This window comes from Myotis yumanensis, unplaced genomic scaffold, assembly GCF_028538775.1.
Source record: "Myotis yumanensis isolate MYYU_CA2020_CCGP unplaced genomic scaffold, mMyoYum1.0.hap1 SCAF_2, whole genome shotgun sequence".
NCBI classification, from domain to species: domain Eukaryota; kingdom Metazoa; phylum Chordata; class Mammalia; order Chiroptera; family Vespertilionidae; genus Myotis; species Myotis yumanensis.
In genome coordinates, this window is record NW_027223753.1 from 67955874 (window position 1) to 67983540 (window position 27667).

At 39.9% G+C, this 27667-nt stretch overlaps 1 protein-coding gene across 4 annotated transcripts; it reads right to left on the reverse strand.

The window, feature by feature from the left end:
• On the reverse strand, positions 1-27667 carry LOC139003549 (guanylate-binding protein 6-like). Of its 4 annotated transcripts, XM_070405561.1 has the most exons (12): positions 27493-27667; positions 23477-23544; positions 21476-21679; positions 20400-20527; positions 18387-18496; positions 17967-18163; positions 5693-5938; positions 4079-4359; positions 2934-3146; positions 1892-1994; positions 1380-1573; positions 1-426 (listed from the first exon to the last, which is right to left on the reverse strand). In XM_070405561.1, the coding sequence occupies exons 3-12, from the start codon at positions 21663-21665 to the stop codon at positions 217-219; spliced, it is 1872 nt and encodes a 623-aa protein (XP_070261662.1). In that variant the 5' UTR covers positions 21666-21679; positions 23477-23544; positions 27493-27667; the 3' UTR covers positions 1-216. The 4 variants fall into 4 exon arrangements, with proteins under 4 accessions (XP_070261662.1, XP_070261660.1, XP_070261663.1 ...); XM_070405559.1 differs by lacking the exon at positions 23477-23544; XM_070405562.1 differs by lacking the exons at positions 21476-21679; positions 23477-23544.

Consider the following 27667-nt stretch of genomic DNA (forward strand, 5'->3'; position numbering starts at 1 on the left):
TTGTTTGTAAGTATATTTATTTAAACATGCATATTTCATAAAGTAAATGCTATAACAAAGCATAGGAGCATTAATTCAATCTAATGAGGGATAGGCATTGATATTCTTTAGTAAGCACCTTTTTTTGTTTCATTGGGTGAAAAAACTTGAAAAGAATACACACTAAAAACAAGCCATAGCATATATCCACATTCTATAATTTTTTTCTAAGGAAAATTATTTCTTTTTTAAGGAGCCTATGCCTCTCAAAATATCACTAACAACTTTACCAGTATTACACAATACTGACAAGACATCTATGGCTTTTTCAATCCAGGAAGTATTATCCTTTTGAGCAGTATCAATCTTATTTCTCAAATGATTGATCTCTGCATTCATCAGTTCAGATTTATTTTTAAATCCTTCTTTAAGCAGATCTTCTTGAACCTAAAAAAAAAAAAAATGAGAAGAAAAATAAAATATTTTAAATTCCCATGTTTTCCAAGAATTTCATTTTCTATTTAAGAACTCTTTCCTTTCATTCTTAAAATTGTTCTCTCTTATACAATCAAGGATAATTTTGCAATAAGGAATAATCCTGTCTTGGACATAAACACTGAAAGAAAGCTTAGTTTACAGTCTTACAAATATTCACATATCTATAGGGTTTTGCTAGGACAGCCTGGCACTAGGACAAATGTAATGTGTGCCAGTCACAATGTCAGTTGAGAAGTAACCTTGGTCTGCTGGCACCAATTCTCAGTCCCACTTGGAATAATGTGGCCAACAAAATGCAGAAATAATGGGAAATTATACATTGAGCTGGAACCTTATTATAAACACGTACAGATAGCCAATCAGAAATGCTTCCTCTGCCATAAGATAACTTGGGTAGACTCTCCATACCTAGCAACAGTGCAGCAAATTTAAAACTATCATATCCCTGTAATTTTAAACTGGAATTTCGGATAATTTATTGTCAGCAGAGGTCTACCTTAGAGTCTTTGGATGGTAGCAGGGTTCGTGATAATAGGCAATGATCTTGGTAAAGCAAACCAGTTGGTGTTCATCTTAAATACATGTGTTTCAAATAACTGTTTATTCAGGCAAAATAAATCATTTTAAAATAACCCAAAATCACACCTCAGAACCTATTTATATGGTCCAAATATTCAGAAGTGAGATGCTTGTCCTGACCACTCCACAGTGTATGCACAGAGTAGATTTCAAAGATACTTTTTACAAAGAAAGGGAACAAAGGGAAGATTCAAGGTATTAACAAATCACAAGTAGTAAATGGCAATGGTGTTTCCTCCATGGTCTTGCTGTACCATTCTCCATCCACCTGAGGTACCAGGACAATGACCATGGAGCACTACTGAGGCCATGGCAGGACTTACCTTCAATTTATGCTCCAACATCATATTCTGCTCTCTTACTATAGTCTCTCTGTCCCTCTCCATCTTCTCCTTCAGTTGCAATATATTTTCCTCAAGACTCTTCTTCTGTGCCTCCATCTGCTGCTGCTGCTCCTGTAGTTTCTGTCTCAGCAACTCCTGATCCTTCTCAATTGCCTCCTTCTTGGCCCGCTCCGCTGCCCCAGGGAGGTTTGACAGAGGAAAGAAAATTAAGTGAGGACTAATCTCTACCCTCCTGAGCTCTGAGAACAAAACAAACTGGAAGGGGAGGTGAGAAGACTCTGAACTGCTCCCTTGCCACACCATCAAGAGCTCATAGCAGAGTGTGATAAGAAAGGCCCTGGCTGGCTGATGTGCCCTGGTGTTTTCAGAGTTAGAGAGTATGTCCCACAGAAGGAGAGAAAGCTCCTTGTGTCAGGAGGTTTTGTTCTCACAGCTGTCAAAGGACACTGCAGGTACCTGCCACCCATTGTGAGCCCAGCCCTGCCCCTTACCTGCCATGGCCTTCTCTCCATCCGTGAGAGCTTTGTCTGCCTGCAGGATGGAATTCTCTGTTGCTGCCTGCGACTGCAGGAACCTCTGGAGAACCTCATGTGCCTGAGGGGACAAGAAGGAACAAAGAACTTCAATTTCCACTGGGAAGAATAGGCTTCAAAAAACAATGTCCAGGTTATTTTTTCTTCCTGACTAAAACTGCACCATGTCTCCGCACAGTTTCCAATCTCATTAGAGAGACCAGAAGCTCTTCATACCCCTGGAGTCTCTCCCCTAGTGCTACATTCTACTGTTCACTCTACATTCCAGCCAGAGAGAACCATGTTCAGTTCTACACAACCACTGTCTCTGGTGCTTTTGTATAGTTGCCTTCCAGGGAGAAATGTTATCTCCAATTAGTGTTGTTGTTCTCCTCTGTCACTTGCTGGCTGTTCCGTTGAGCAAATCATTTTATCCCATCTCTGCCTCTCAGTTCAGATATGTGAAATGTTCTCAAAAGGTATAGATGCCTCTTAATGCTACTTGAAGGATAACATTAAAATTCTCAGGGAGGAACTCAATATTATGTCTTAATAATAAGAGTTCAATAAATATGAATTGCATTATTATCACTATTATTTTATTATTATTGGTTGGTACCACCACCTCTATAGCCAACTATCTCAGATTCATAAGTATTTTAACGCTGTATGCAATTATGGATATGTTTGACTTCCTTTTCTCTTTTGATCAGCTTTGAATACATAAATTCTGACTTTAACTTGTAAATTGTTTGCCTTTGACTCACTGAATGTTATATTGTTGGATGGAAAAGGATTGTTTCTTTTCTGTCTTTTATGGATTTCAGAAATCCATATTCTTTTCTGAGAATGGACATTGTGACTCTCTTTAGGAAGAAAGACCAAATTATGGGCCTTTCATGCTAAAACAGTCATGATATCTCCATGCTCCCATATTACCCACAACTGATGCTGTGACCGATTTCCAGGAGACCCCCTTGACTTTAATCTGTAAGATCCCTATGCTCCCCTTAGTCCTCACCTTCACTCCTTTCCTGGGCACTTGCCAGTAGTCCTGTTCAAGCCTTTCCTTTGTTTCCATATAGAGCTTGTGACCACCAGGAACAGAGAAAATACCTGCTGAAATACCTTCCATTAGGGACTTGGAAAGCTGCTCTAGTTTTTCCTGGCAGTATTTAACAGATGCCTCTTCATTCTGCAGCAAGATCTTATCCTGCTTATCCTTTATGATTTCCTGAAAGGGAAGTATAGAGGGCTGTCACCAGGAGAAAGGAACAGAGGAGAAAAAATTCCAAATAACTTGGTGGAAGGAAGTCTAGCTGTGGTCTTCATGAGAAAAGCATTCTGTTCGAGAATGACACAGAATAAAACAGGAATTACAAGACTTCCTTTACTCACAACCCTGAAAATTCCATGTGAGGCAGGGGAAAGTTTCTAACCCCCTTAGGTCTCAGGTTCTTCATCAAAAATGTTGGTGTTGAGTCCTGACCGATTTGGCTCATTGGATAGAGGGTTGGCCTGCGGACTCAAGGATCCCTGGTTCGATTCTGGTCAAGGGCATGTACCTTGGTTGCAGGCACATCCCCACTAGGGGCTGTATAGAAGGCAGCTGATCAATGTTTCTCTCTCATCAATGTTTCTAACTCTCTATCCACCTCCCTTCCTCTCTGTAAAAAATCAATAAAATATATATTTTTAAAAAATGTTGGTGTTGAATTCCCTTATCTCTATGGCTCCTTGCAATTGTGAATTTTGTTAATTTCATCTTCAATGACACAAGGAAGCAATAAGGAGCCATAGCAGATGAAAATAGCCTGGTATGAGGGTCTGTTAAGAGAAATTTGGTTCCTGGGAATGGAAGATTGTTCTCAAAAAGCATCTAAAGAAGGAATGACTTTTGGGTATTCAGGGCAGGCTTGACTTCAATGTAAGTATTCAGTTCAGAAAGATGTCTATGCTAATTATGCATCAGAGACCATATAAATTTTTACATAAAGTACCTGGGGAGAGGAAGAAGAAAATGCAGTCTTTTTAAATTGCATCCCTCATATGAATCCAGACCACTCTATCCATGACTGAGAGGAGGACTGGGGTCAGAAAAGTTCCTCTAGGCTACCTTTTTAATGAAAAGGTCTCAAAGGGTAAATAAATACTAAGATACAGTACCACAAGATTCTTCTGGAACACTTGGTTGTCATCCTTGAAGGAGTGCTCCATGAAGATTGCAATGGCTTCCTTCTCACAGGCTGCGTGCAGGTCCAGCAGCTCCTGCAGCGTCTCTGTGGGGAAGCTCACTCTCTGTGCCATCTGCTCGCTGTAGTGGTTGGCTGCCTTCTGAACGGCCCCAGAGTTCTCAAGCTGGGCCAGTGTTGTAACCGCATTCTCCAAACAAGGCACTGCACCACTGTTGATGGCATCCACATAAGTCACCACCAGAGTCCTTAGCCCTAATAAGCCAGGAAATTTAAGGGATAAATATCAGTTTATCACTCAACAGCATCTATGATTTGGAGACTAAATTTCTAAATCTCTCTATATGTCTGTCTCTCACAACCAACACACATATGTGTGCACGCATGCACACACAAACATACACACACACACACACATACAACTTCCATCTACTGCTATTGGTATATGCAGTTAGTTAGATATTAACAAGATACCAGGGAGCTACTGGAATTAGTCATCTGTTAAAGCCTGATTAAATAGAAAAAATAGCCTTACAATCACCCTGGGGAGTCCACCCAACTAACTAGGATGGGAGAAAAACGGCACAGAGAGAATTCCTTTACTAAGTACCTGTGCAATAGGAGCCAAATGACCAAGCAAAACAATGAAGCATGTGCAATAGGAGCCAAAATGTGGACCATAAGTGGGGGAGGGCATAAAACCAGGAAAATGGGGGGAAAGATTGCATGGGGGAAGGGCACAAGTCCCGAAGAAAACAGGAAAGAGATTGGATAGTTTTAAAGAAAGCTTGACCTTTCCCAAACCCAAATATATATGGGGAAGGTTCACAAATACCTCAGGGCAGTAGCTGCCCTCTAGCCTGCCAGCTCTCCGTCTCCCTGAGAGTCTACTTTGCTTTTCACTTTAATAAACCTTGCCATTATGGCATAAAACTCCTCCTACATAAGGGTCCCTCAAATTCCTTTCACACAACACCACAGAAGAACATATTTCCACTAGTAACACTATTGTCTCATTGACTCTAATTTGTATGTTTCTTTAGACCACAAGGCTAACATAATTCAATACATTCCTTTATCTAACATACTAAAAGATATCTGGAAAACACAATTTCTCATTGAAAATTTTACAAGCAAATTACTTACAGATGAGGCAGGGTAAATGTGATCCTATATTTTTCTGAATAATAAAGCTTCCTGTAAATTTTCAGAGCTTTATGGGCTCAGGTGCATTGTTAAATTGTTCTAAATCCCCAACATATCTTTTGTATTCTCCTTGGAAATCTCATTCATTATAAATAACCTCAGTTAAGGAAATAATGTATTCTATTTTTCTACCCAGTTAGTGATTCCTTTTGAGTGGATGTTTTATTAGTATGGATACTGCAAATTTTGCTGTCAATGGTTGTAATTTTAGAGAGAAATTTATAAACACCCAAAAGTATGACAAGTATACATGTGTCTGCATTGAGTATGAATATTTGTAGACCCATAATTCTATGTAGAATCAAACACAAATCCTGGAGAACACATCCTATAATATATTCAACAAATATCAGGCCCCACAAAATGTGAAATAGAGACTCACGTTTCCCAGTGACTGTGATTCCCTCCCTGAGGGTCTTGGTCCTGGCCTGGGTGAGGATGTAAGAACAGAAATTCTTTGTTTGTTCCTTGAATTTAGGATTCAGTTGGTATTCTGAAACCTTCTCAATATGGGCTAGGAGTTCTTTGTCATTTATTGGCCGGTCAAAGACAAAACACTTCCTTCTTGGAAAGAAATGGCGGATGCACTCTCTAGGGAGATTAGATATTTGAGCTTTGCGATTCAGGCCTGAAAGATTAAAACAAACAAAAACAAAAACAGGTATTACAGTAGGAGCAATCTGAGGACAAAAGACCTAAAGATTTTTATGACAGGGATTTTTGTATCTTTGCCATATTCTCTCTGTATAACTTCTGGTTATAACTCCTTTAGCATGGACATCCAAATGCTCCTTTAACATCAAATTTACCAATGATGCAACTTTAGGGGAAAATTTTAGAAGAGTTTAAATATGCTTAAAAAAAAAACAACTACAACTACCTATTGCTGTTATCAGACCTGAAAATGATAGAGTATTGTCTATATTGTCAATATTGGCTACTGAATAAATAACAGAAACATGGGTCAAATGTAAGATATTGGTCACCTTGATCCCATGGGGAAATGAAGCTGTGGAACAAAATGAAGAGCCCAAACAAGACTTAATGAAGCAATGTTGGAAATAACACCAGATTATCTAAGGAAAACTGTTTAGATGCTAAAAATAATGTGTACAGCATTAGCTTTCAAAACAATATTATACTCTGAAGAGTGAAGGGTAAATGTAGCTAAAACATAATTTTAAGATATCACCATTAGTCTCTAAACTCTTTAAGGAAAATAACTATATTCATTTGATAGCTTTGCTGTTCTGTGTAGCCCATTTCTCATTTTTTTGAGAAACCATAAATAGAAACATGAAATTAGGAGTGTATAAATCAGAAGTGGATTTTCTTTCAAGGGTTCATCAGATACCTACACGCTCCTGTTAATTTAACCTATTCAAATATTTTTATTATTTTGAAATTGTAGCACGGGTAAATATGGGTAAATTGAAAAAAATTATGATACAGATAGAAAGAATTAACATAATTAAAATGTCTATAATGCCTATAATGAATCTATAAATTCAACACAATCCCTGTCAAAATACCAATGGTGATTTTCACATCAGTACAATAAATAATCCAAAATGTATATGAAACCATAAAAAACCCTGAATAGTCACAGACATACTGAGAAAGAACAAAGTTGGAAGTATTATGCTACCTGATACCAAACAATAATACAAGGTTATGGTAATCTAAGCAGCATAGGGCTGGAATAAAAACAGACATCTACATCAATTGAACACAACAGAGTGCACAGAAATAAACCCATGCAAATATGATCAATTAATAGATGACAAAGGAGGCAAAACAACATACAATGGGGTAAAGGCAGCCTAGTGGTGCATGGTCTTGGAAAATTGGACAAATATGTGCAAAAGTAGTGAATCTACACCACCGTCTTACACCATATACAAGAATAAGCTCAACATAGATTAAAGACTTAAATGTAAGACTTAAAACCATAAAACTACTAGAATAAAACATATACAGTAAAATCTCAGACATGAAGGCTAATACACATATGAAAAGATGTTCAACATCACTAATCATCAGAGAAATGCAAGTTAAAACCACAATGAGATATCACCTCATGCCTGTCCGAATGGTTCTCATTCACAAATTAACAAGCAATAAGGGTTGGTGAGGATGTGGAAAAAAAGGGAACAATTTTGCACTGTTGGTGGGAATGCAGATTTGTGCAGCTACTATGGAAAAGAGAAAGGATGTTTCTCAAAAGAATTAAAAATAGGACTACCTTATGACCCAGTGACTTCACTTCTGGTTATATATTTGAAGAAATCCAAAACACTAATCCAAAAAGAATATATGACTCCTATATTCATTGCAGCATTATATACAATAGCCAAGATATGTAAGTAACCTAAGTGCCCAAAAATAGACAAGTAGATAAAATATAGGTAGTACATATACACAATGGAATACTACTCAATCATAATAAATAATGAAATCATATCATTTGATATAGCATGGATGAATATAGACAGTACTATGCTCACTGAAATAAGTTAGAGAGAGACAAATATCATATGACTTTACTTATTTGTGGATTCTAAAAAACAAAATAAATGAACAAAATTGATACAGACTAATACACACAGAGAAAAAAAATTTGATGGCTGCATGAGGAGAGTGGGGGTGAAAAAGTGAAGGCATTAACAAATACAAGTTGGTAGTTGAAAATATTCATGGGGATGTAAAAAAGAGCATATGGAATCCTATATAATAAAAGAGAAACATGGTAATTAACCGTACGGCCGCTACCCTTCCCATTGGCTAATCAGGGAGATATGCAAATTAACTGCCAACCAAGATGGCGGCTGGCAGCCAGGCAGTTTGAAGCGAACAGGGAGGCTTGCTTGCTCCAGTGACTGTGGACTCCAATGTGCCCCGACTGACTTGCCGGCCTCTCAGCTGCAACTCTAAGCAACTATGTTGCAAATATACAAGCTAAACCAAACCCCAGAAACCTGCTTCAGTCAGCCGGGCTTCAGCGAGCCAGACCGCAACATTGTATCAAATACAGAAGGTAAACAAAGGCCAGAAAACCGCTTTCAGCAGCCGAGGCTTCAGAGCTAAAGCTGGCCCAGAATAAATTTTTAAAAAAAGAAAAAAAAGGAGCAATTGGGAGCTTCAGTCACCTGCCAGCCTGAAAACGGACCTCAGCCCCTTAGCCAGACTGGCCAGGTACCCCAGTGGGGACCCCCACCCTTATCCAGGACACCCTTCAGGGCAAACCAGCCGGCCCCCACCTGTGCACCAGGCCTCTATTCTATATAGTAAAAGGGTAATATGCCTCCCGGCACCGGGATCAGCGGAGCTGCAAGGCCTCCCAGCACCGGGATCAGCATGACAGGGGGCAGCGCCCCAACCCCCTGATTGCCCTGTGGCTCTGTGTGTGACAGGGGGCGGGGCCACAACCTCCCTATCCACCCTGCTCTGTTCGTGACAGGGGAAGGCGTCCCAACCCCCTGATCAGCCCTGCTCTGTGCCTGATAGGGGGGAGCTCCCCAATCCCCTGATCGTCCTGTGGCTCTGTGTGTGACAGGGTGCAGCGCCCCAACCCCCTGATCAGCCCTGCTCTGTGGGTGATAGAGGGCAACGCCACAACACCACCCCCCTACGGGCGCTGCTCTGTGTGTGACAGGGTAGAGCCATAACCTCCCCATCAGCCCTGCCCTGAGTGTGACAGTGGTGGCCTCCCAATCCCCTGATCAGCCCTGCTCTGTGAGTGATAGAGGGCAGCGCCCCAACCACCTGATCGGCCCTGCTCTGTGGGTGACAGGGGGGAGCTCCCCAACCCCCTGATCGCCCTGCGGCTCTGTGTGTGACAAGGTGCAGCGCCCTAACCCCTTGATCGGCCCTGCTCTGTGCATGACAGGGGGCTGCGCCCCAACCCCCTAACCCACCCTGCTCTGTGTGTGACAGGGGGCCGTGCCCCAACTCACCTATCGTCCCTACTCTGTGAGTGACAGGGGGGAGCTCCTCAAGCCCCTGCTCATCCCTGCTCTGTGTGTGACAAGGTACGGAGCCCCAACCCCCCTGATGGGCCCTGCTCTGTGCATGACAGGGGGCAATGCCCCAACCCCCTGATCTGCCCTGCTCTGTGCGTGACAGGGGGTGGCGCCGCAACTTCCCTATCGACCATGCCTTGAGTGTGACAGAGGGTGGTGCCCCAACCCCCCAATCGACTCTACCCTGAGCTTGACTAGGGGTTGCATCGGACCTCCCGATCCACCCTGCTCTGTGCATGACAGGGGGCAGCGCCCCAACTCCCCAATCGGCCCTGCTCTGAGCCCGACCAGTGGCTGCACCTAGGGATTGGACCTGCCCTCTGCCACCCGGGAGCAGGCCTAAGCCAGCAGGTCATTATCTCCTGAAGCGTCCCAGACTGCGAAAGGGCACAGGATGGGCTAAGGGACACCCCCCCCCCCCCCCCCCCCCCGCACCGAGTGCACAAATTTTTGTGCACTGGGCCTCTAGTATAGTTAATAATATTGTAATATCTATGCATTGTACTAGGTGAGTACCTGAAATATAGGGAGATCTCATTGTAAAGTATGTGTTATCTAACTGCTATGCTATATATTTGCAAATAATACAAAATGATATTGAGTGTAAACTACAATTGAAAATAGGTGTCAATGAGTGAGGGACAGTTAAATCCAGCAGGAAAATCAGAGGCGGGCAGACCGGGCTCTCCTGGACAGGAGCACCTACCATTGCCACCTGCACTCCCTAGGATGTGGGGCTCGGGCACAGAGCCCTTGCCATCTTGAATGAGAGAGCAGTCTCTTCTAGGAACTCATCAGCTCCACCACCCAGACTGGCGTTGGACAATGCCCAAGACCCTGCAGTCACTCCAGTCAAAATCCTGTTGCCCCACCCGCAGACCTGCAGATCCCTAGGATTTCCACCTCCAAGGGTGTGTGGCTCCTGCAGCAGTAAGTGTGACTTCCCTCTCCCAGACTGTCGACCTCCAGACACTACAGTCATGCCTTTCTAGCGTGCAGACCTCCTGAGCCCACCGCCTCAAAGGTGGCTATTTGGTGCCGCTGTAAGCCCCCACTGGGTGTGCTTGTATCCAAACAAGGACACATGCCCCAGCAATAGAAATTGGGACACCCTCCTTCCCGGCTGCCTGCCCACAAACACAGCAGGTCACACAACTTCAGCTCCAGAGCCCATCTGAGTACTCCGCCTTGGCAAAGAACCACCAGGTGCCTCTGTGAGCCACCACTGGTACGTGAATCCAATCAAGGGCACAAGGTCCCAGCAGCAAAAACTGTGTCTTCCCAATCCACAGCTACCAACCACCAGACACCACAGTCGTGCCTTTCCAATGCACAGGAAAAGGCAGCACTGAACACCAGTAACTTGACTCTCGGCAGGCACATGCTGGGACTGTCTCTCATTGCATGCACATGGGATCCCTGATTCTCAGTGCAAGCAAACTGAGCTCCAGTGACTCCAATTCTTGGCACACATGCACACAGGGACCCTGATTCTTGGCACAAGGTCGCACCAAGCGACCGAGACTCCAATACTCAATTCTCGGAGCGTGCATATGGGGACTCTGACTCCTGGTGCACTCCAGGGGACTCTGATTTTTGGTGCATGACCACAGGGATTATTTTTTTCAGTGTGGCACATGCGGGGTGCCTGATCCTAGATGCATGCACGAGGCTGCACTGAGCACCGGTGACTGATTCTCGGTGCACGTGGCACCCACTGGCCCGTGGCAGCCACAGGCTTCAGTGTCAGAGCTCTTCAGTGACACTTCAGAGGCACGACGTTCCCATTGCACATGACTCAGGCCCCGCAACTCAGTGTTTGGACCTTCTGATGATAGTTAGAATGGAAAGACAAGGAACAATCCTCAGAGGAAAAAAAAGAGAAATCACTAAGAAAAGAAATAAGTGAAATGAAGGCATGCAATGTGACAGAAAAAGAATTCAGAGTAATGGTCATACAATCCTAAATGACTCACTAGATCAGATGTGCTTAATTGACATCATTAGAACATTCCAACCCACCCCAAAACTACAGAATATACATTCTTTTCAAGTGCACATGGGACATTTCAAAAGATAGACCACATACTGGGACATAGGCAAAGTATCTCCAAATTCAAGAAGATTGAAATCATATCATAAACTGGATGGATGAGAAAATCAACAACCTATGCAAAAATCAGGAAGAAATCTAAAGTGATAAGCTACAATCAAAAATGCTATGGAAGGTTTCAAGAGTAAACCAGAAGAAGCAGAGGACCAAATTACTGAGTTAGAAGATAAAGAAGAGAAACAAGCCCAAACTGAACACCAACTGGAGAAAAACCAGAAAGAGAAAATAAGGGAACTTTGGGACAACACAAAATGAAGTAACATATGTATAACAAGGGCACCAGAAGGACAAGAAGAGGAGCAAGGACTAGAGAATCTATTTGAAAAAATGTTGACAGAAAACTTCCCTGATATGGGGAACAAAAAAGTCACACAAGTACAGAGATTCCCAAGCAAGATGAATCCCAAAAGACTCACAACAAGACAAATCATAATTACTATGGCAAATGTTATCGACAAAGAGAAAATCTTAAAGGCTGCAAGAGATACAGAGAGTTGCCTCCTAAAGATCCCCCATCAGATTATCAAATGACTTCTCAACTGAAACTAGAAGGGAATGGAATGAAGTATACAAAATTATGCAAAGCAAAGGACTGAATCCAAGAATACTCAATCCAACAAGACTATCAATCAAAATATAAGGGGAAATCAGGAACCTGGCAGATAAAAAAAAATGCTGAGTTTATCACTACCAAGTCAGCAATGTTAGAAATTTTAAAGGGAATGCTATGAAAAGAAGAAATAGACAGGGAGGAAGGAAGACAGGCATAAAGTACAGAAATGTCTACAAACAAGTGCCAATCAATAATAACATTGAACTTAAATGGATTAAATGCTCCAATCAAAAGACATGGAGTGAATGAATGGATAAGCAAACATGACCCATATATATGCTGTCTACAGGAAACCCACCTCAGAACAAGGGAATCACACAGACTGAAAGGGAAGGATGGAAAAATATCTAGCAGGCAAATGGAAAGGGAAAATATGCTGGGGTAGCAATACTTCTATCTGACAAAAAAAGACCTCAATGTGAAGACCATAACAAGAGACAAGAAAGGCCACTTCATAATTCTAAAGAGATTGACACAACAAGAGGTTATATCTTTGGTAAACATATATGCACCAAATGCGGAAGCACCCTAATACATAATAAAACTTCTGGGAGATATTAGGGGAGAGATTGACAGCAATGCAATCATAATAGAAGACTTTAACACGCACACTCGTCTTGTATACTTGTTTCGTCTATCTACTTTCGTTCATCCTCTCTGTATGTCCAAACCATCTCAACATACCTTTCTCAATCTTCGACACTACACCTTCTTTCACTCCACAACATTCCCTAAAATTAACTTAATAAACTTTACTTAAAGTTTTAAGTCAACTTCGCACTGTACGTGCATGCCCGCATGTGGTATTTTGTGGAAGAGCCACACTCAAGGAGCCAAAGAGCAGCATGTGGCTAGTGAGGTGTGATTTGCCGACTAAGGCTCTAGACAAAAAATTAGCAAAGAAATAGCAATCCTAAATGACTCACTAGATCAGATGTGCTTAATTGACATCATTAGAACATTCCAACCCACCTCAAAACTACAGAATATACATTCTTTTCAAGTGCACATGGGACATTTCAAAAGATAGACCACATACTGGGACATAGGCAAAGTATCTCCAAATTCAAGAAGATTGAAATCATATCAAGCATTTTCTCAGACACAATGGAATAATATTAGAAATAAACTACAATATATACAATAAAAAAAATTCAAACTCTTGGAGGCTGAATAGCATACTATTAAACAATGATTGGGTTACCAAAGAGATCAAAGAAGAAATAAAAAACATCCTGGCAAGAAATCACAATGAAAATACAACAATACAAAATCTTTGGGACACAGTGAAAGCTATTCTGAGGGGGAAATTTTATAGCATTACAGACCTACCTAAAAAAAAACAAGAAAAACTGGTAATAAACCATATAACTCTACAACTTGAAGAATTAGAAAGAGAACAACAAGAAAAGTGCAGAGTGAGCAGAAGGAAGGAAATAATAAAGATCAGAATAGAAATAAATAACATTGAGACCAAAAAGAACAACAAAAAAGATCATTGAAACTAAGAGCTGGTTCTTTGAAAGGATAAACAAGATTAGTGAACTGCTAGCCAGGCTCACTAAGAAGCAAAGAGAGAGGACCCAAATAAACAAAATCAGAAATGAAAGAGGCGAAATAACAACAAGCCCCACAGAAATATGAAGGATTACAAAAAAAAAAAAAACTATGAACAACTCTATTCCAACAAACTGGTCAAAATAGAATAAATGCACATGTTCCTAGAAAAATACTACCTTCCAAAACTCAACCAGGAGGAATCAAAAAAATCTGAATAAGCCAATAACTATGGAGGAAATTGAAGCAGTAATCAAAAAACGTCCAACAATCAAAAGCCCTGGACCACACAGCTTCACAGGGGAATTCTTCTAAACACTCAAAGAAGAAATGAAATCTATCTTCCTCAGACTATTCCAAACAATTTAGGAGGAAGGAACACTTCCAACCTCTTACTATGAAGCCAACATTACTCTAATCCCAAAACCAGATAAAGACAACACAAAGAAAGAGAATTATAGGAAAATATCCCTCATGGACATACACGCGAAAATTCTCAACAAAATATTAGCAAATCAAATCCAGTATTACATTAAAAAGATCATACACCATGACCAAGTGGAATTTATTCCGGGGATACAAGGATGGTACAGTATCCACAAATCAATAAACGTGTTATATCACATAAACAAACTGAGAGATAAAAACCATATAATCATATCCATTGATGCAGGAAAAGCATTTGACAAAATCCAACACCCTTTTTCATAAAAATCCTCAGCAATGTGTGAATAAAAGGATGATACCGCAACATAATTAAAGTCATATATGTCAAACCCACCCTAAGAACAGGAACAAGACAGGGATGCCCACTCTCACCACTCTGGTTTGACAGAGTACTGGAAGTACTAGCCATTGCACTCACACAGGAAGAAGAAATAAAAGGCATCCAAGTTGGAAAAGAAGAAGTAAAACTGTCCTTATTCGCAGATGACATGATATTGTACATAGAAAACCCCGAAGACTCCATCAAAAAACTACTGGATTTAATAAATGAATTCAGCAATGTAGCAGGATAAAAAATTAGCACCAAGAAGTATATGGCTTTTCTATACACAAATAATGAACTCACAGAAAGAGAAACTTAAAAAGCAATCACATTTACCATTGCAACAAAAAAATTAAGATACCCAGGAATAAATTTAACCAAGGAGATAAAGCAGTGGTTCTCAACCTTCCTAATGCCGAGTCCCTTTAATACAGTTCTTCATGTTTTGGTGACCCCCAACCATAAAATTATTTTCGTTGCTACTTCATAACTGTAATTTTGCTACTCTTATGAATCGTAATGTAACTATCTGATATGCAGCATGTATTTAGGCGATCCCTGTGAAAGGGTCATTCAACCACCAAAGGGGTCGCAACCCACAAGTTGAGAACCACTGAGATAAAGGCCCTGTACTCAGAAAATATCAGGACACTGAAAAAAGAGATAGAGGAAGACATGAACAAATGGAAGACTATACCATGTTCATGGATTTGGTAGAATCAACATCATTAAAGTGACCAAACTACTCAAAGCGATCTATAAATCCAATGCAATCCTCATTAAAATACCAAACACATACTTCAAAGACCTAGAACAGACTCCAAAAATTCATCTGGAATAAAAAAAGATCCCAAATAGCTGCAACAATCTTGAGAAAGAAGAACAATGTTGGAGGGGACCTCAATACCAGATATCAAGCTATACAACAAAGCCACTGTTCTCAAAACTGCCTGGTACTGGAACAAGAAGAGGTATATAGACCAGTGGAACAGAACAGAGAACCCAGAAATTGACATAAGTCACTGTGCTCAATTAATATTTGACAAAGGAGGCAAGAACATACAATGGAGTCAAGATAGTCTCTTCAATAAATGGTGTTGGGAAAATTGGACAGATACATGCAAAAAAATTAAACTAGTCCTCCAACTTATGCCATACACAAAAGAAAACTCAAAATGGATAAAAGACTTAAAACATAAGATGGGAAGCCATAAAAATATTAAAGAATCCATAGGCACTAAGTAGCAGACATTTGTTGTAGCAATATCTTCATCGATAAGCTCCTAGGACAGTGATGGCGAACCTTTTGAGCTCGGTGTGTCAGTATTTTGAAAAACCCTAACATAACTCTGGTGCCATGTCACATATAGAAATTTTTTGATATTTGCAAAAATAGTCAAACAAAGATTTATATTTTTAATATTTATTTTATATATTTAAAGGCCACTTAACAAAGAAAAATCAACCAAAAAAATGAGTTCGCGTGTCACCTCTGGCATGCATGTCATAAGTTCACCATCACTGTCCTAGGGCAATGGAAACTAAAGAGAAAAGAAACAAATGGGACTACATCAAAATACAAAGCTTCTGCACAGCAAAAGAAATCATTAACAAAACAAGAAGCCCACTGCATGGGAGAACATATTTGCCTATGTTATCTCTGATAAGGGTTTAATCTCCAACATTTACAGGGAACTCATACAAGTTAACAAAAGGAAGGTAAACAATCCAATCAAAAAATAGGCAAAGGACCTAAATAGATACTTTTCGAAAGAGGACATACAGAAAGTCAAGAGACATGTGAAAATGTGCTCAAAATCACTAATCATCTGAGATATGCAAATCAAAACAACAATGAGGTACCATCTCACACCTGCCAGAATGGCTATCATCAACAAATCAACAAATGACAAGTGTTAGAGAGGATGTGGAGAAAAAGGAACCCTCCTTCACTGATGGTGGGAATGCAGACTGGGGCAGCCACTGTGGAGAACAATATGGCATTTCCTCAAAAAATTAAATGGAATTTTCATTTGATCCAGTAATCCCACACTGGAATATATCCCAAGAAACTAGAAACACCAATCACAAAAATATATGCACCCCTATGTTCATAGCAGCACAATTCACGATAGCTAAGATTTGGAAACAGCCTATATGCCCAACAGCCAATGAGTGGATTAAAAAACAGTGTTACAGCTCTGACCGATTTGGCTCAGTGGATAGAAGGGTCCCAGGTTCGATTCTGGTCAAGGACATGTGCCTTGGTTGTGGGCACATCCCCGGTTGGGGGTGTGCAGGAGGTGGCTGATCAATGTTTCTCTCACTAATGTGTCTAACTCTCTATTCCTCTCCCTTTCTCTCTGTAAAGCCCTGACTGGTTTGGCTCAGTGGATAGAGCATCGGCCTGTGGACCAAAGGGTCCTGGGTTCGATTCCAATCAAGGCATGTACCTAGGTTGCAGGCACATCCCTAGTAGGGGGTATGCAGGAGGCAGCTAATCGATGTTTCTCTCTCATGGATGTTTCTAACTCTCTATCCCTCTCCCTTCCTCTCTGTAAAAAATCAATAAAATATAGTTTAAAAAACGGTGTTACATATACACAATGGAATACTACGCTGCTGTAAAAAAGAAGGAACTCTTACCATTTGCAATAGCATGGATGGAACTGGAGAGCATTATGCTAAGTGAAATAAGCCACTCAGTGAAAGATAAATGCCACATGATCTCACGCATTTGTGGAATATAAAGAACAATATAAACTCATGAACAAAAATAGATACTAAGGCAAAGAAGCATCCAACAGACTGTCAAACTACAGCGGGAAGGCAGGGAGGGGTCGGGGGCAGAGGTAAGAGATCAATCGAAGGACTTGTATGCATGCATATAAGCATAACCAATGGACACAAGACACTGGGGGTGAGAGTGTTGGCATGTGCCAAGGGATAAGGCAGGCCAGGGGGAGGTCAATGAGGAAAAAAGGCATGAGCACTACTATTTGCAATACTTTAAACAATAAAATAAAATTAAAAATAAAATTATTTAAAAATAAAAAATCTTTGATATAGAAATTAAAATTATATTCTAATAATTATCAATAATTGCATAAATAGGTAGATTGAAAAGAGAAAATATACTACTTCAGGTTTATGAGAACATAAAGTCATTTTTAGAAGAATTATGTCTAATTACATGAAAAACATTTTTTCATTAGTAGGCTTTTCATTGTAATTTTATGCCAAACAAGTTTTTGATCAGCTGTTTTCCTCAAAACAGAAAAGCAGAAGCTAAAATAATAAACATAAGTGACAGCTCATTAGAAGATTTTAGCACCAATTTCAAAAGTTAAATTGGATTCTAAATTACAATGTGTAAAGATCAAATCGGTTATGAATAGTTTTACTCTACTTTAGGCTCTACTTTTATTAAGTGAACTAAAACTCCAGTCCATAGAGCTTTAAAACCCATTCCCAGCCACCATTTCTGCAGACTGCTATTCTCAAGTACAAATGCAACTCCAGATGTAAAGTTCAGTACCTCCCATCTGTTTTGGACCATCCACTGCCCAGCCATGCTGTTACCTGGAACCAGCTTCAAGGCATTCTCCAGGTACTCATCTTCTGTGATAGGGTGACCATTTAACTCCAGCTCCAGGATGAAATCCCGTACAGCCCAGATAAAGTCTGGGAAGAAACTCACAAACTCTGTTGAATCTTCTGCTCCATCTGGTGTAGGGGAGGACTTAGCCCTGATGAGTTCTGTCAGCTCTGTCACATAACTAGGACCTTGCTAAGGAAAATTAACTTTCTACCCACAATTCCCACATTTCTCTAATTCAAACAAACAAACAAACAAAAAAACAAGAAAAGAAATACTATTATAAACACTCTCATTCGGATCCTTTTGGTCTACAAAGGCAACTGAGAGGGAAGGAGAAACTGACTGGATCCCCATTCCCACTGAAGCCATGACACATGGAGGTTGGGTTCCTGGAAGGATACTGCAGCTGCTCCAGGGCCTGGTGGTTGATGGTGCTCATGCTGTTGTAGACAAAGCTGCTACATAGCAGCACAGCCAGGGCAAAGATCCACGAGTCATTCTTCGAGTCGCCCTGGAAGTACAATAGGGCAAGACATTCAGGGGTTTACCCTATAGAAATTCATTCAGACACTAAGTCTAACAGTCCTTCAATTTATTTCAGGTAATGTACTCATCATGCAAACAAGTAAGTTTGAAGATGGGAATAAATATACATATGAGCTTTAGCAATTACAAAAACATTACTTGTGACTGTGAATTTGTCATCACAGGGTTTTCTTTTTAATGAATTGGATGAAATAAAATAACATATAAAGTAATTTAGTGCAGCACCTGGTGTGCTATTAGGTTCAATGACTGGTACTAGCAGATATTTATTCTACATATATTGGTTGGTCATGGACTATATAAAATATTCCATAGTTAACATAACTGGGGATATATCCAAGAAGTGTTTATGGGAAACTACTGAATATTTCCACTGTTGTTAAAATTAAAAATCAGTTTAAAATGACAAATATTACTTTCCAGGTCACTATTTCAAAGCCATGATGAACATCTATAGCAAGGAATATAACAAGGATAATATCTATAGGATGCTACATCAAAGTAATGTATGTAAGCATTGGAACCTGTAGCTATAATGGTAATTTAAGGGGGGCAGGAGAGAAAATATCAACCAAAGAACTTATATGCATATATGCACAAAACATGGACACTGACAAAAGCATGCTGAAGGCCTGCAGAGGGGATAGGTGTGAGGAAGTCATGGTCAATAGGAGGGGACGAAGGGAAAAATATGTAATACTTTCAATAATAAATACAAATTTTAAAAAGCATTAAGTTAAAATTTACATGTCTAGCATGGAAGATCAGAGCTCTGAAATTTGGAAAATTTTACATAACATAAAGTCTTCCTCAGCATCTTGATTGAAAATTAAAGACTTAGCAGAGTGTGAATTTCAAGAAGTGAAGGTATCCTGCACATGGAAAGACCCACAGAAGCAAAAGTAGACATGGCCGCATACAGAAGTCTTTTCTATAAAATAGAGTTATTTGATCTGACTGGAACAGAGGGTAGGTCAAGAAGTTAAAGCTGGATAGTGAGCCTAGTGCAACCAGATGAAGGACCTTAAAGGAGGGGGTAATTTGTTTGTATAAAATACAGCAGGTCTAAATAACGGCACAATACAGACTTTTTATTCTATTACAAACACTCTCTAAAGTTGTTCCCCAGAGCAAAAGTGGAAAATATCTACAAAAACTTGGAAGGAAATGCTGATTTGTCCATTTATATTCCAAAGCCCAATTTAAAAAAATGATTACAATAAGAATTTGCACTTATGACAAACAACAGGTTATCGGGACAGCAAGACTGTTTGATATATAAAAACAAACACAAAATTTCTAAATCTTCTCTGGGTAGAAATAAAAAGTTGTAGGAATTTAGGTACTATTTCCAAATAAGTCTCAAAATAAAGCAGAAAAGGAGAAATCATTCGTTTTACCCTTTAGTAGAAAACTAAAATAACAGAAACCCATCTTAAAATGATGTAGGACAAACACATCTTTTATAGAACCATCTCATTCAGAGGTGTCTCGAAGTCTTCCAAAATGCTTGGTGAGCACTTGGTGAACTTCACCAGATGACCAAAGACTTATTGAGGGCAGGGCTTTTACATGGGTCACTAGTATCTACAGTACTAACTTAGAGACCCAGGAATATGGTGCTCAGCAATTGAATCAAATTATGCATTTATTGCCAAGAAATAGAAAAAATTTACACAATGTAACATGACACCTTACCTAGAAATAAGAGCCAAACAACCAAGAATTTGCCTGATATATATAATTCGATTTCTAGATTTCACAAATAGATCAAGCAGTTAAATTAAAAAGTTCACTATGAGACAATCCATTACTTTGATGTAACATCCTATAGATGAAAACATTTTATCTGTGACCCTCTGCCTTACCTTTTCCACATCGCCCAGGCCCTCAGTGTCCAGAAGGACCAGAGTGCAATCAGGCTTATAGGGGTGAGGCACACACCACATCCAGATGCCCTTGGTTTTAGACTGCACCGTAGAGCCCAGAGGGAAACCTATAAAGGAAGGGGAGACCCAAGCCAAGTGACAACAAATAATGTAAGCAGCCAAGTGGCTACAAAATCAGACTCTTTGGAATGGAATTACCCCAGAATATAAGATGGTGCTTTCTCTATTTTATAAGAATGCTTTACTTAGTGTGTCATCTATTTGAAGGAGGAGATGAATGTTAACAGTGAGAATGATATCCTGCAAGAGCTCAAAATGGAGGTGAAGTGCATCCATGAATCAGACATAATAAAGGTCACTGAATACCATAATAAGAGCATATTAAAGAATGGTCCAGTAAAGGCCAAATAGAAGTGGGTAGAAGAGAGACATCTAAAGAAAAAGAAATTCAGATAATGTTTTTCCAATCAAAGTGATAAAAATAAAAATTACAAATGGTGTGGGAGAGGTTGTTAACAACAATGGCATGTGAACTCAAAAAAATCTTTAAAGATGGTGATAGATATGCAATTATCTCCATATATTCATGGGAAAAGCAAAATTCTATAGAGAGAGCAAAAGATGTTATGACCAAGAGAGGAGGCACAATTTCAAGACCCCAGTGTTGGCACAGGTAAAAGAAGGAGTCTATGCATTACTAAGAGGGATTTTCCTTAACAGAAGTAAAACTATAAATATGGCAATAGAATAGATTAAGCTAATAATTTAGTGATGAGAATTAGACTTAGAAATTTGGTTTATTGAGAGGAGTTTAGTTCTCTCTTCATGTAACCAGGGAAGAAAACTAATAAGCTGGGATTTAGTTAGAGTAAAAAAACTGGCCCTGGCCTGAGATAAGACTAATTAAGCTCATAATTTATTAGTAAGAATTAGAAATAGAAGATTGGTTTATTGAAAGGAATTTAGCTCTTTCTTCATGTGACTAGGGAAGAAAACTACGAAACTGTGATATAGCTGGAGTCACAGAATTGTCCTCTGCCTGAGACACCACTCACCGTGATTCTGTCCTGCAAGCCGATTCATCAAGTAGGATTTGCCTGTTCGATACAGTCCTACAATGGCCACGACCACCACTGGCTCAGAAATCTGGCCAAGAATCTCTAGAGCTTCCTGATTCACTGACAGCTGCTCATTGTTGTTTTCCACCAGGCAAATGGGGGCCGTCATGTTGGGTCTAGATGCCATGGCAACCTGCAAACCTAGAAAAACATCCCCATAGAAATAAGCTTAAAATGTTATTCACTGAAGCAGAGTTGTGCAAAGCACCCATCACCTTAGGACAATGGGAGTGTTTTACTTTTTTTCTGGCACAGTAAGCATAGGCCAAGACCTGCAGTGAAAAATTGATCTTTTTTTGTTCTATACTTGCAGTGAATCTCTGCAAGGTCCAAAGTGTTCCCAATGCTGTGAGGACCTCAGATTGAATGTTATTGCTGGTGCTGGGCAGCACATCTTGTAATGCAGGTGAGTGGCTCTACCCTATGCCAGGGTCACCCCTGAGAAGCAAAGCTATCACCTCATGTGAATATCCTGTCCCCATCCCTGAGTTTTAACCAGCTGCTTAGAGAATAGTGAGGCGGATGCTGAGGAAGGACCTGCCTGGGACAAGAGCGACCCGGGCACAAAGCCAAGATATATTAAGCCATAGGTTTCATGCATCTCTGTCTCGTGGTCCTCGTTGCTGAGGACAGCTATAGAACTAGTGGTGAGTATGACTAGTATTCATCACAATCTGAGGATTTAACTGGACAATTTGATTTGAAATACGACAGACCAATAAAATGTAATATTTATTTATGATACTGAAGGAACTGAAGGAGTTTGGGGTTCCAGAAGAGAAACAGCTTTTGATTTTTCTCTTGTCTTAGAAGTTCTCAAAATCCTTTTGGCCATAAAGTTTTACAGTCATTCCCTGTTTAGAGAAACTGAGTCATGTGATACTTATTTTGTTTTTCAACATGAAGTGTGCATCAAAATTAAAAATAGATTGATGTTATAAGCCAATAAAAAGTATGTATTAATAAAACTGTCAATAAAGAATAACAAGAAGTCTTCCTATTTTTGTATCCTCCATGTTTTGTTAAAAATATCCTTGTGATTAAAAAAATCAACAGCTTATGTAAGACTCTAGAGGAAATAAAGGGTGATATAGCTACAATAAAAAATACTATGGAAAGTTTCAACAGTGGACTAGGAGAAGCAGAGAACTGAATTAACCAATTAGAAGGCAGGGCAGTAAAACAAGCCCAAAATGAACTGCAATTGGAGAAAAAAATTAAAGGCCAGGAGGGGAGCCTAGGAGAGCTTTGGGACAACATGAAACAACACAACATACGAATAATAGGGGTGCCAGAGTGACAAGAAGACAAACAAAGGTTAGAAAAACTATTCGAAGTAATACAGAAAACTTCCCTGATTTAGGGAAGAAAAAGGTCACACAAGTAGAGAGAGTCCCAAACAATATGAACCTGAAAAGACCCAGACCAAGACTCAACGTAATTACAATGGCAAATGTTCAGGACAAAGAGAGAATCTTAAAGGCTGTAAGAGAGAGACAGAAAGTTATTTATAAGGGATCCCCCATTCTATTATCAAATGATTTCTCAACGGAAACACATCAGGCCAGAAAGGAATGGAAGCAAGTTTACAAAATCAGGCAAAGCAACATACTAAAACTAAGAATACTCTATCCATCAAGGCTATCACTCAAAATTGAAGGGGAAATAGTGAGTTTCACAAAAAAGAAAAAAAATGCTAAAGGGAGTTTTTCACTACCAAGCCAGCAATGCAAGAAATGCCAAAAGGGCCTGGTTTAAAAAGAAGAAATAAATAAGGAAGAAGGAACACAGGAACAAAAATAAAAATGGCTACAAACAAGTACCCATCAATAATAACTTTAAAAGTAAATGGACTAAACGCTTCAATCAAAAGACATCCGAGTGGCTGAGTGGATAAGAAAACATGACCCATATATATGCTGTCTACAAAATACCCACCTCAGAACAAGGGACTCATACGGACTGAAAGCAAAGGGATGGAAAAGTATCTTCCAGGCAAAATGGAACTAAAAAAAAAAAAAAAAAAAAAAGCTGAGGTAGTAATACTTAAATCTGACAAAATAGGCCTCAAAATGAAGACCATTACAAGAGATAGGGATGGCCACTTCATAATGCTGAAGGGATTGATACAACAAGAGGATAAAACCCTGGTAAACATATATGCACCCAATGCAGGAGCACCCAAACACATAAAAAACTCCTAGAAGATATCAAGGGAGAGATCAACAACAATACAATCATAGTAGGGGACTTTAATACCCCACTGACATCACTGGATAAATCCTCTTGACAAAAAATCAGCAAAGAAATACCAATCCTAAATAACTCACTAGATCAGATGGAATTAATTGATATCATCAGATCTTTTCACTCCAAAGTGAAATATACGTTCTTCTCAAGTACACATGGGACATTTTCAAAGATAGACCACACATTGGGTCATAGGCAAAGTCTCTCCAAATTCAAGAAGATTGAAATCATATCAAGCATTTTCTCAGACCACAATGACATAATATCAGAAATAAACTACAATAAAAACAATAAAAAAAATTCAAACATTAGAGGCTGAATACCTTGATATTAAACAATAATTCGATTACCAAAGAGATCAAAGAATAAATAAAAAACATCCTAGAAACAAATGACAATGAAATTACAACAACCCAAAATCTATGGACACAGTGAAAACAATTGTGAGAGAGAAGTTTATAGCTCTACAGGCCTACCTCATAAAAAAAAACAAAAAACATGTAAAACTGGTAATAAATTATCTAACTCTACAAATTAAAGAATTAGAAAGTGAGTAACAAGAAAAGCACAGAGAGAGCAGAAGGAAGGAGATAATACCAGTAAAGATCAGAACAGAAATAAATGACGTAGAGATAAAAAAAAAATACAAAAGATCAATTAAAACAAGAGCTGGTTCTTTGAAAGAATGAACAAGATTGATGAACCTCTAGCCAGGCTCACCAAGAAACAAAGAGAGAGGACCCAAATAAACAAAATCAGAGTTGATAGAGGTGAAGTAACAACAGACCCCATAGAAATACAAATGATTGCAAAAAAATACTATGAACAACTATAGTCCAACAAACTAGACAACCTAAAGGAAATGGACATATTCCCAGAAAAAAGCAACCTTCCAAAACGCAATCAGGATGAATCTAAAAATCTCAATAGGCCAATAATTATGAAGGAAATTGAAGCAGTCATCAAAAACCTTCCAGCAAACAAAAGCCCTGGACCAGACGGCTTCACAGGGGAGTTTTACCAAAATTTGACCCAGTGATCCCACTTCTAGGAATATATTCCAAGAAACTAGAAATACCAATCAGGATGGATATAAGCACCCCTATGTTCATAGCAGCACAATTTACAATAGCTAAGATTTGGAAACAGCCTAAGTGCCCATCAGCAGATGAGTGAATTAAAAAACTGTGATACATCTATACAATGGAATACTATGATTTGCAACAACATGGATGGAACTGGAGGGCATTATGCTAAGCAAAATAAGCCAGTCAGAGAAAGATAAATATCACATGATCTCACTCATATGTGGGATATAATGTTCAACATAATTTGCTGAACAAGAATAGATTGATCTAGAGACAAATGGTAGGGAAGGCGGGGGTGGGTTAGAGAGCAACCAAAGAACTTATATGCATGCATACTGGCATATGGACACAGACACTGGGGCGGTGGGGGCTTGCCCAGGCAAAAAAAGGATAGGGGAGGGGGTTAATAGGGGGAAAAAGGAGACATATGTAAAACTTTAGACAAACAAAACAAATGGTGGTACATCTACATGATAGAATACTATGCTGCTGTAAAAAGGAAGGAACTCCTACCATTTGCAACAGCATGGATGGAACTGGAGAGCATTATGCTAAGGGAAATAAGTCAGTCAGAGAAATATAAATATCACATGATCTCACTCATTTGTGGAATATAATAAACAACATAAACTGATGAACAAAAACAGATCCAGAGACAGAGAAGCATGGATCAGACCTTCCAGACACAGAGGAAAGGCAGGAGAGGGCGGGGATAAGGGGGAGAGATCAACCAAAGGACTTGTATGCATGCATATAAGCCTATCCAATGGACACAGACACTAGAGGGGGTGAGGGCACCAGTGGGGGGGAGGGGGATATGGGGCAATAAGGACACTGGGGCAATAAGTAAGACCTTAATCAATACTGAAAAAAAGATAAATAAAACAAACTCTAAAAATAAATAAAAATGTCTGTGCGAAAATATCAAGGGGCTGTGCATAATTCCTGGGCATGTCTGACCTAGGACTTTGTTAGGGTGGAGAAAGTACTTCTTATATTCCAGGAAGTGCTGTGCTGGTCCATCCTAATTTTCAGACCATACCAAGAATGAAGCTGAGCCTGGTGGTGTTCTAAGCTAGTTTGAGCCCGAGCAGTGAATTATAGCCTTGTCACGAGACAGCCTGCTCCTTTCCCAACTTGTAAGGATGTGACTGGAAGCTGGCGGTGAGGCCACAATCATAATGCAGCCCATCTATGTCTGACTGGTTTCCTTCCTTCCTTCTTTCCTTCTTCCCTTCCTTCCTTCCTTTCATCCTTCCTTCCTTCCTTCCTCTTTTTCTTTTTCCATCCAACAAATAAATGTATCCCAGAGCTCTCTGAGCCAAGGCTGCTCTTGAGGAAAAAATTAAATTAACTAAAAATGCAAAATTTATAATGTTGTGTAAGCAGTGAATCTAATGTGGAATTAGAATAGGACCACAAGTCCAACCTAGTGCACAGTACAATGAGGAACACTGAGCTCATGCATGAAGAAGCTGCCTCCATGCCCCACCCCATCCCATTAAGCAGCCAGAAACCCTAATCTCTCAGCTCTCCATGCACCCACATTGTCTGCTATACTTGCTGCTGTCCTGGTTATGTGAAGTCCTACTAGGCTGTCACATCACAACTACCACTGCTCCTAATGGGGAAGCTAAAGCTAGCAACTGAGCCCTGCAGTTCAGGCTACCAGGCTACAGGTGTCCCTACATCTTCATTCCTCAGTCCATTTTGAATCAGAAATTGAGAGGCTTAAGTTCAGGACCAAGTTGTTTGCAAAGAAAGTTGAATTCCCACTTCTGTCCCACAGCTCCTCAGGTCAGTGTGTCACAGAAAAAGCTCCCAGGTCCTTCTCACTCCTCCTTGCTCCCTCTCCTCCTCCTACTTTTCTGTTGATACTTTACAGAAGCTTTTTTTAAAAAGCTGAGGAATTTTGTTTTCATTCTTACAGAGGACTCAGCAAAACAACTGAACCTAAAAACAATAATGATGTAATTTTTTGGTAGGGACTAAACATTTGGAAACTGCAGAATAAAACCCAGCCTAGACCTTATAGTTATTTTTAATAGTTGATTAAAATATGTGAGAATGAAGTATTTCATCTAAATACCACTTTATAGAATCTTTGGAATACTAAATACAGTTCATACAATAAAGAATGTTTTAATATTTAAATTGCAGGGTAAGGATAATCTCTCTGTTTTTTTCACTGTCCCACAGACATCAGGGAAATGTGTGAGATGGGGAGGGGGAAGATGGAGGAAGTGACTGAAACCAGCGCTTCTTAGGGAAGAACAGGTTTGGTTCCTCAGTCACAGAAAGGACTTCAGCCCCTTCAAGCAGGTGATGTAGGATGCACTCCTCCTTCTCCCAGGCAGGGCTCTTTGTGCAGCCTGGGAGGGTGCCCAAGAGGGAGCAGCCCAGCCCAGGAACAAGCTGAGTCCCCTGCCCTGCAGCAGCCTTCCATCCAAACAGAGGGGCTGAGCTGACTCCAGTTTACAGTCCCTCCAGCCACCCCTCCTCAGCCCCCACCTTCTGCCAGCTGCTTCCAAGGCTGATGTTATTGTAGATGTTACTTAATGTTAATGTTCCTTAATAAACATGTGCAAGGAAATCCAAGTCTCTGAGAGAACTTACCTTTCTCCTAAGCAGCAGATAGCGGTTAAGTTCTTGCCTCTGGCTGCCTCACTCCTCCTGAGTCTGTCTCCCCAGGGTGCTCACCGTTCCTTTAGAAGCTGAAAATCAAGCCGGATTTTACAGCGAAGCAGTTTTCAGTGTGGTTGAGAAGAACCGAAATCGAAAGGACACATCC